General features: G+C 38.7%; 1 protein-coding gene across 1 annotated transcript; it reads right to left on the reverse strand.

The window, feature by feature from the left end:
* Positions 1 to 442: 442 nt before the first annotated feature.
* LOC122818768 (uncharacterized) lies at positions 443 to 5241 on the reverse strand. Its single transcript, XM_050889856.1, has 4 exons — positions 5152 to 5241; positions 2912 to 3046; positions 2569 to 2757; positions 443 to 813 (listed from the first exon to the last, which is right to left on the reverse strand). The coding sequence occupies exons 1-4, from the start codon at positions 5239 to 5241 to the stop codon at positions 454 to 456; spliced, it is 774 nt and encodes a 257-aa protein (XP_050745813.1). The 3' UTR covers positions 443 to 453.
* Positions 5242 to 10541: the final 5300 nt, after the last annotated feature.

Genomic DNA, 10541 nt, shown 5'->3' on the forward strand with positions numbered 1-10541 from the left:
CGGTTAGTAAGAGTCCGGGGATTGCGGCTTCACCCCTAGTATATATCACGGGGCATGACCATTTGCTGAGCCTACCGCTACTACAGCGGGTGAACGAACACAACCTGCACCTTATACAGGAGCTCAGAGACGACGTGTCGGCCGGGGGTTCCCTGAAGATTTGGTTCGCCGTGGGAGTCGTCATTAGCCTTGCATTGTGCGGCTTGATTCTATTGCAAGAACGCTGGAGTAGGAGGCGAACATCTTTCAAGTTGCAGAAGGCCATCGATGAGTTGGTTATCACCGAAGACGGCGACAAACTTAAGGGGGAGTAGATAACAACCAGCTCCCAGCAGGCAGGACCAGTTTATACTTACTGGACCATTGGTCCATTTACGGGATGAGTTCCAAAGTAAACAGGACTTTTAAAAAAAAGACAGAACAAATAGTTTTTTTTGGCAAAATCAATTTTTTTTATTCAAAATAGTCTCCTTCTGCTTTAATACAGCGTTTTGCACGGTGCAAAAGATGTCGAACGAGTGTTTTAGCTCGTTGCCCGGTATGTCCGCCAGTATGCCGGTGAAAGCCTTTCGAATGGCCTCTACGTCTGCATAACGCTTTCCTTTCATCGGCAAATGCATTTTTCCGAAAAGGTAGAAGTCGCACGGTTCTGAGCAATTTTTGGACGTCGGTCAATTTGTGCGGAACAAACCATGCACACACCTTTTGTAAGCTCAAATGTTCTGTCAAAATGCGATAAATCGATGTTTTGGAGATGTTCAATTCTATTTCTATGAATTTCAATGATGATTTCGTCTGAATTTCACACAGTTTCTATGGAATTTTCGGTAAATAATATATAAAAAATGGAATAATAAAATATAAGTATATAAAAATGGGATAATAAAATATATAGATATACAAGGTGATTTCCAAAGTAAGCAGGACTTTTTTAATCTCGCGCTCTCTAGTGGCGACATCTATATGTGCGTTAAAATCTGATATCGTTTATCGACTTCCATTAAAAATTTCATCTTCTAATTTCATTTCAACTATTGGAAGTGAGGTTATTGCATTTTAAATGTTAGTATGTTTTTGCCATCGGTGCGAAAATGAGCTTCAAGCAAAAAACCAACATTAAATTTTGTTTTAAAATTGGTAAAACTTTTACCGAAACGTTTCAATTGATAAAACAAATTTATGGCGGTGATTGCCTAACCCGTAGCAAAGTGCACGAGTGGTTTTAAAGTGGTCGTGAGAACATAAATGACGATGAACATGTTGGCCAACTAAAATGACTGACTTTAACAATTTTGTGCTTGGTCAGCGAAGATTCCACGAGCATCCGTGAACTTTAGTTCACTTTATGATCTTGATGAATAAAGAGCCAAAGCACCATAAAATCTACTCCGGCTTACGCCGCTATTTTTGAATATTTAATTATTGAATTGATTGTCTAGCCTAGCAGACAGTAACGGAGAGCAGTTCTCCCACCGTATCTTTCTGCTAAGAAAGCCACATAGCTACCCCACAGCTCCTTACATCGGTGGCCGCGGGGATGGGGAAAATATCTAAATCATAATTGGCACTTGGTTGTAAGCATTATATAACCAAATGTTCAATTTGTAAAACCTGCTTGCTAGTATGTATTGTAACAGGCTTACTATTATATCTGCACTACACTAGCTTTAAGTGTTATATTTATATACTCAATTTTATCGAACAGGGCCGAATAGTTTAATCTGTTCTGGTCACACTATCCGATCCTTGAGAAGCAGATGATTTTACGATCGAGTCAGTACGAATCGAAGGCATAAAACGAGAAACTTATTGTGAACTTAATCCTGATACAGAACAAATTAGTTACTTTATAGTCTACAAATTTTTTGTTTATAAGGATTGGCATCACATCGGGTAGTGTTTGATTTTCCTATGCCTAGTTTTTTAATATCAGACCATTTCTGCTGACACATTGTTGGTTTATTAAAACTGAACAAAAATATTTGCGTTTCTCTTGATTAATTAATTGTGATAAAATTGTACTTGCTCAACTAGGATTTTCACGTGGCTTTCTCATTTTCATAACTAATGATACTGATCGATTATATAAGTATATTATATTATCTTGTAGTACAGTTAATTGAGAATTAATATTTTTGTAGTCATAAATAGAGTCCCAGTCACTCAAATTATGGTCGGTACATATTTTTAATGTTCCTATAAACTATATGGGTTTCAGTTAAGTCTGTATTAATATTATAAATTTAATAAATAAATCGAGGTTTGAAAACATTGGCATTTAAAATTGATAATACATGAAAATTTTAACAAAACGAACTTTGTTTATATATGGCTACTCTCCCAGAATTGCTATCTCGGTCTGAACGAAAGGGATTATAGCCACTACACTCCACTAAGGAATCACTAACATAAGACGAAAACCAAGTTTCGGACAAACATATAACATCGATGTTAAAATTAACAAATAAATGCCTTAACTCTTCAATTTCGTTCACTAAACATCGTACTCTAAGCATTGTATGGCTGCTCGCTCTCTATTGCCTTTAATATAATAATTAGTCCACGCACTTGTGAGTCGAAGCCGATTATATGCATGCTTAGTTGTTGTTTCAATGTGCGACAGTAAGCTCCGATGCAGCGCAGAAGAGTAATTTTTTCATGCTGATTTTCCATGCGTATCGTGACCACCAGGTCTACAGAAGAGTTTTGTGCTTCTCTGGCCCGGAATTGCTTCTGGACTTTCGGTGGCGGTGCTGGCTTAAGTAAAAAGCAGAGCAGGTTATACATCACCTTCAAGTTTTCCCCCTCAATATATGGGATTTCATGTTCTGCGAAATCTTTTGTTTGCTAGTTTACAGACGGCGGTAAGTGCGGTGCAGGTGACTCGGTTGGTCTCGGTGTCGTCACGTACTGGTTCCACTGGCTGCTGATATTGCTCATCTTTGCTTGTTGATGTTTTGACTCGAAGATTGCTGACTCCTTCCTTCGACTGGGGATGCTCGTAGTGTCCCTCGGCTCGCTTGTAGCGCCTCGTAGAGAGATGGCTCTACACTGAATGGCCCTGAAGAAGGAGCGAACAGATAGCGGTAGAGGGAGAATGGTCGAAGGGTAAAACCGTGAGGCTTGGACCCTGGCGTGGTGTCAAGCGCCTGCATGTAGATTTCTGGGCTTTCTACGCAGCGCAGCGGGGTGCCACGCGCACTCTAACGCCCACAATCCGCGAAAATCTGTACCACCTACAGTTTTTATGATAGAAACAAAATTTAATTTAAATTTAAATTTAATTTATTAAATGTAATTTATTTGCCTCATCAATACCTAGTGACTCACAAAAAGGTGCCACGCCTACTCTAACGCACAGAATTGGAAAAATCGCCTAAATCTGTCTGCCACCCACATAACATCTACTGAAATAGTCGATAATTGGTGCCCTAAAATATAGTTTTGCTTCTTATATATCTCCATTTCCCTTTTGCTCCCTTAAGCTGAGTAACGGGTATCTGATAGTCAAGGCACTCAATTATATCGTTTTTCCTTATTATTATTAATTTTACTATTATTATTATTATTACTTTTATTATTGTTGTTATTATTATTATTATTATTATTATTATTTTTATTATTAGTATTATTATAATTATTATTATTATTATTATTATTTATTTATTTGTACACTGTTACCAAAAGCTTAAACTTTAGGTACAGGGGGGAAACGGCTATAGTTGCTAAGACTTACGTCCGGACTAAATTATAAACCTACAAGTTTCTTAATAACTAATATTTACAAAGAAAAAGGATGAGATAGAGTTTAACAATTTAAATAGGTTGAAGTAGGTTAGTTGATCTCATAAAGTTAAGTATTTCCTGGATATTTTGGAATGAGTAAACTAAGGAGTAATTTGGTAGGACAGCTTGCTTTATAATCTCCTCTTCTGCGGTGATTGCGAGAACTATAATATCAATGTTCATTGAACCAACGGTATATAAAAAAGAAAATTTATCCTTTATAAGTTGTGCTTGATGTCAAGGAACTTTTTCGTGGTTGATTTTTTGGTACTGCCTAATTTGACGTTTATTAGGGCTGTAACTATAAGCCAGGGAGGTTTTGTTGCTTTCAATTTTTTAGTAGCGCGGGACTGGGTATCGAAGTGAAGGCAGCTTTTAATGCATTGGTCGATCGTCGAATTTCTGTATTTTTTATTTTTGTGGTGTTGAGATGTTGCATTATTTTGTTGAGCGGGCTGTCTTTGGATTGAAGAATAGTGTGGACTAATTTTGTTTTGAGATATTCGGTTCTATTTTCTATTGATTGGACATTTGCTTCAAGGTAGAGGTTGTTAGTTGGCGTAGAGAAGAATGCTCCTAACGATGTTCGTAACGCGGAATTTAGTGTAGTTTTGATAGGCTTTAGGACAGTTTTTTTTGACGTGCTGTATATAGAAAGGTCGTAATCTGTTCTGGAGCTGCATTGGTTTTTTATGACTTCGATTAGGGTGTGCAGGTGGCTATTGTATTTTCCGCTAGACTAGCAATTTATTACATTTAAGGATTTTTTATTGATTTTTTTATTTATTTGGCTTATAGTTAACTATAACTTAACAACTTAACAGTTAATACATTTATACATTTAGTGAACCGAGGTAACAGTAAATTTGAGAGGATATAGAATCTATAGAAAACTCAAAAGATATACATTGATAGGCTAAATTATAATTAATATATAAAACACGGAATGGTTCATGAAGGGAAAAATTAGATCTCACAATTGGTAGACGGATAGGACGGAAGGCACGAGTGTATCTTGACGGGACTGCAATATTTATGTCTCTCAACAGAGTAGGAGAATACACCGCACCGGTCAGCAGTTTGTGTATAAATATTACGCCGTTACAAAATCTGCGGTTTTTTAAGGTAGTAAGTGCCGATCAGGATTCCAATTAGGGATGCGCAAAGCAAATAATAAAAATGGTTTTTGAACCGATTCTATTAAGTTCTGTTGGTATACATATTGTGGATTCCATACCTCAGAACAGTACTCCATAATTGGCAAACTAGGCTTACGTATAACTATATAATTGTATTAATTTATTTTTAGTTATTAACTATAAGTGAGATATGGCTATTAAAACAAAGTTTTTGATTGAGCAATACACCAAGATCATTAATTTTCACCACGCGTTCCAATAAGGAGTTTCCAAGGGTGTACGAGGTTGTGTGAAAAGAAGTGCGGGAGAACGACATTGTTTTGCATTTTGAATAATTTAGTGATAACAAGTTTATTGAGGCCCAAGCCTGGAACTTATTGAGGTCAGACAGAATAGGAAGATGTGAGCTTAAATTAGAAAACGACATACATATTTTCAGTGGGTCGTCACCTGTGGGAGGTCATTAATAAACAAAATGAATAGTAATGGTCCCAGGTGACTACCTTGTGGTATGCCTGAAGTAATATTTACCAGAGAAGATACTTCGTTTTTGAACAATACACGTTGAGATCTATTCGACAAGTATGACGAAATCCAGTCAAGTTAGTAGGGAGGAAATCCAATGAGAGATAGTTTATAAATAAGTAAAGAGTGGTTAACCGAATCGAACGCCTTGCTGAAATCGGTGAATAAGTCACCTGTTTGTTTCTTCTGGATAAAACTACAATGAATTAGTCGCGAAAATTCGAAAAGATTCTTAGAAGTAGAACGTTTCTTAACAAATCCATGTTGGGAGGTTGAAATAATTGAACTACACATATGCTGAATCTGACAGGTTACTAGACGTTCGAAAAGCTTTGGGATCGCCGACAGCTTGACAATACCTCGGTAGTTATCAACATCAGTCTTATAACCTTTCTTGAGAAGAGGAATTCAAAAATATGTCTTTCAAACACTTGGAAAGAATGACAGTTGCAATGAGAGGTTAAATAGAAAAGTGATTGGGCCGCAAAAAGATGCAGCACACTGTTTGATTATGCAACTCGGAATTTTATCCGGACCTGCAGAGAAAGACTCGTCAATAGTCAACATGCCATTTAGAACGTCACTGATTTCAAAAGGTGGGATGCGGATATTATTAATGTGGGGCAAAGCGAATGGATAAGTAGTCGATGAGTTATAGGAGAGAAAAGAGTATGTACATTGAAGGAAGTAGCAAAGAGGTTAGAAATGTTAATATCGGAAAATTCTGAAAGATTACCCAAATGGAGACATGGCGGAAATACATTAGATTTTCTTTTAGACATTACAAAGGAATATAATTTTTTGGGTCAGATCTGATATTTTGTCTACATTCAGCAATATATTCAGCATAGCATTTATTATTGAATATTACGAAATTAGATCGGGCAATAACATATTGGTAAAAATCTGTGGCGGACCCGGATTTTGTATATCTTTTGAAAAGACGCGATTTTGTGTTTTTAATGTAGGACAAATGCCTGGAGAACCAAGGAGACTTTAATGAGTTTCCAACGGTAACTTCAGGGACAAAGGTATCTAAGGCAGAGAAAACTGATTCATTAAACCAAAGAACTGCGCTATCAAGGTCAGCGGCAGATTGATTCGTAGTTTCAAAATTTACATCAACGCATAGACATAGAGCTGGATGGTACGAATTTTCCGGTGTGGACACAGGATAGCATCTCGAAACGGTTGCCACAGACACATCTCTAACAAAAATTAGGTTAAGGATCCTTTCTCTAGAATTTTTTATGGAATTAACTTGTCCAAGTGACAAATTAATTAGCCCATCATAAATTCATGTTGATTTTCAGGGAATAAAATATTAGAGTTAAGTTAAAGTTCAAATTACCCAGGACAATAAGTTGATCGGCGTCACCAACAGCTAAAGAAACGACAGGGTAAACTCTTTTTACAACCCTTTCACAACGGCATACTGCAAGGAAACCCACTATCGGTTGTGCTACTCCTTATCGCATTCAACAACCTCTCCGATATCCTAGTCAATCACAAAAGCATCACTCACACAGCATACGCCGACGACGTAATCATATTAATATTTTTAAAAAACTCCAGTTAACGCGGAAATAATGTAGTGACGTTAGCACCTCCAACAAAAAACTTTTGTGTCGAAAATGAATCATCCTCTAAATAAATACACTTTTGAAACATTTTTTTAACAACTTAAAAGACAAGCCGTTAACTTAAGTAAGTATGTTAAAATGACACTTCTATAGCTGTTTTAACTGTTGAACTAAAGTTCCTTATATTAATGTGTTAAACGTCGTAGAACATTATAGTCCCTAAAATAACATTTTTGGACAAACTGACAAATAAAATACAATTTTTAAAATTGTAAATCTTGTTTTGTGCATAACATTAATAACATTATAACTAATGAACTTTCGCATTTATCCCAGACGGCCCCAATAGATTACATTTTCTTAATTTTCACTTTAATACTTTCATCACTCTTTCCCCCAAACCAACTTATTTATTCTTATCCTTTATACGCAATCCTCTTAGTTTTTGTAATACTTCTTGATTGATGAATACTTCGTCACCATTGGACCTATTTTAATTCTTACTTAAGAACGCGTGGAATGTTATACGGTTCAAAAGTTATTCCAAAAACAAGATTTTCTTCTCCTTCCCAAAATGAAAATGTTTGTCAATTTGGTGAAGGGATTGTATAAATCCCATTTTGATTTAACTATCTTGCAGACCTTATGGGTGAATTAAATAGCTGGTAATAGAAAGTTTTGTTTTACGGCTTTTGAAAAACAACTTTTAACAACTAAGGCTACAGAGTCGCGCCAAACGTCACTGCCTACACTGAAATGGAGATGCTAAAACTTTTGATGCACGAGTACATTTTCGTAGACGGCTTCTGTCGAAATTTCAGTAAAATCGAATTTGTAGTTTTGTTTTGACGTCATGTGGAATGTCCGCTGATTTTAGAAAAATGATAAAATAGAAATATCGGTCTGTGATTCCATTCTTGTTTTTGGAAGGGAAATCGCCATGCGAAATCAAAGAGCGCTCGGATGCTGTGTACGGTGACTCGTTTCCTGCGATTTTGACCCTCAGAAATTGTTTTAACGATTGGGCAGGCCGCCGATTGAAGATAAGCGAGATAGCTGAGATAGTAGGCATGTCAAAAGACCACGTCGGTCATATCCTGCATGAAATTTCGGGCATGAGAAAGCTGTCGGCACAGTGGGTGCCACGTTTGCTCATTCCGGATAACAAACGCAACAGTGAGTCCACTTCAGAACAGTATTTGACGGTGTTTAAGCGCAATCCGAAGGAGTTTCTGAGTCGACATAACATTGTTCCACTGGTACACACCAGAGACCAAGGAAGAGTAGAAACAGAGGACTTCACCTGGCGAACCTGCTCGGAAGAAGGCGAAAACTGTCCCATCGGCCGGAAAGCTGATGGCCACCGTTTTTTTGGGACTTACTAGGTGTGATCTACATCGATTACCTGGCAAAAGGTCACAGGGCTACTATGCCGAATTATTGGGCAGTTTCGTCGTGGAATTGCAAAAAAAAACACGGCCCCATTTGGCGAAGAAAAAAGTGCTCTTCCATAATGAGTTCATTTTGTTTCCAAACTTTAAAAAGTCACTGGCTGGAATTTGAGGAGGTAAAACGGGAAACGTTATAAGACGGGCTTAAGAAGTTGTAGCACCGCTCGGTAAAAGGCGATTATGTTGAGAAATAAATCGCCACTTTTCCAAAAAAAAAGAGCCTCGCTCTGGACGCCCAAGCACGTCAACAACTGATGAAAACGTTCAAGCAGTGAAGAAAATTGTTTTGGAAAATCGTCGAATCACTATCAGAGAAGTTGCTCAAGATGTCGGTATATCGCTTGGCTCGTGCCATGAGTCATGTGTGAGCGAAGTTTGTTCCAAAATTGCTGAATTTTGACCAAAAGAACCGTCGCATGAGCATCGCTCAAGAGCTGATGACGTCAACGACGACCCAGATTTACTCAAAAGGGTCATAACTGGTGTCGGATCATGGGTATATGGTTATGATATCGAAACCAAAGCCCAATCGTCACAATGGAAGAGCCCAGGTGAGCCAGGACCGAAAAAAGCACGCCAAGTTCGATCAAATGTCAAAGTTTTGCTCACTGTATTCTTCGATTACCATGGCGTGGTGCATGAGGAGTTCTAACTATATGGTCGTACGGTCAATAAACAGTATTATCTGGAAGTTATGCGCCGTTTGCGAGAAGCAATACGAAAGAAACGTCCAGAATTGTGAAAAAACAATTCATGGCTTTTGCATCACGATAATGCCCCTGCTCACTAATCTTTGCTTGTGAGAGATTTTTTGGCCAAAAACAACACCACAATAATGCCTCAGCCACCATATTCACCGGATTTGGCCCCATGTGACTTTTTCTTGTTCCCAAAACTAAAGAGACCTATGAAAGGACGGAGATTTGCAACGATTGAAGAGATAAAGACTGCATCGCTGGAAGAGCTCAAGGCTATACCGAAAAGTGCTTATAGGAAGTGCTTTGAGGACACATTTCATGTGTCACAGTTTTCATAGATTTTGATGGGCTAATGCCTATATATCGCAGCTTTTTCATGAACGCGGTTCGATATCTGAGAACAATTTTTGCAATTCGGCACAGACTTGTTCGTTGGAAGAAATTGTTATTGTTATTTAAAATTTATTTAAAATTTAATTGGCAAGTAATATCATTTTCCGAAGTTGGTTTTCATCGAATTTTCTTTGTTTTTCCATTGTAACGAACTGATTTGTTTGCTTTCTGCTCGCTACGGTATTTGTGCGGCTAGCTCAGTAGATTGTGTGTGTTCGTCCCACCAAATTTATATAAACGTGACCGGCCAGTAGTTCAGTGAGAAAGCACAGAATTCACGGGTTCGTAGTGGGCTTATTGCGGGGTTCTGTCGCGCTGCTCCGGGACTTCTCTCCCTTCTGGCTCGCTACTCTCGGGGTTCTGTCGCGTCTCTCCGGGACTTCTCTCCCTTCTGGCTCGCTACTCTCGAGGTTCTGTTGCGCCGCTCCGGGACTTCTCTCCCTTCTGGCTGATCGTGCCAGGACCTGCTCAACTCCACTTGGCGAACTGGGCTCACGCCGGGATACGCCAAAGTAGTGCTTGGGGCGAGGTACACTGGGGCTCGACAGGCTTACCCCCGAGCTCTCGATTTCTAGTCGCCGGCCTTCACTGCTCCAAGTCTGGTAGTCCCTCCAGGCGTAACGCCAGGACTTCGTTGGCAGGAATGAACAGACCGCCTTGACTGAGCCGTGTGGTGCCTCCTTAGACCCCAGCCACCTGTGTCTCAGTTCGGATATTCCTTGTAATCCCAATCCCGAACGTCTCGACGTGACAATCTTTGTAGAGAATCCGAGTTTTCCCGTAGTAGCCTTTAAGAATCCTAAGAGTGATCCTCGGAGTCTTTCCTCATTATCCTTCGAGCATCCTTGGAGTTATCCTTGTGCTTCTTCTTTAGTACCCTTTATCCTTTGTGATCCTTGGAGTTATCCTTGAGCTCTTTCCTCAGTATATTTCTCCTCGGTCTCCTTCTCACCGTGTACTTTGGGA

The sequence above is a fragment of the Drosophila biarmipes genome, unplaced genomic scaffold (genome assembly GCF_025231255.1).
Source record: "Drosophila biarmipes strain raj3 unplaced genomic scaffold, RU_DBia_V1.1 ptg000008l, whole genome shotgun sequence".
NCBI classification, from domain to species: Eukaryota; Metazoa; Arthropoda; class Insecta; order Diptera; family Drosophilidae; genus Drosophila; species Drosophila biarmipes.

Excerpts from the sequence above, each read along its gene's own strand:
- LOC122818768 (XM_050889856.1), bottom strand. The coding sequence starts at position 5,241 with ATGTCGTTCTCCCGCACTTCTTTTCACACAACCTCGTACACCCTTGGA. Across the intron at positions 3,047-5,151 it reads TGAAAATTAATGATCTTGGT|AGCCATCTCTCTACGAGGCG; the intron begins GTATTGCTCAAT and ends CATTCAGTGTAG. Across the intron at positions 2,758-2,911 it reads ATCAGCAGCCAGTGGAACCA|CCAGCACCGCCACCGAAAGT; the intron begins GTACGTGACGAC and ends TTTTTACTTAAG.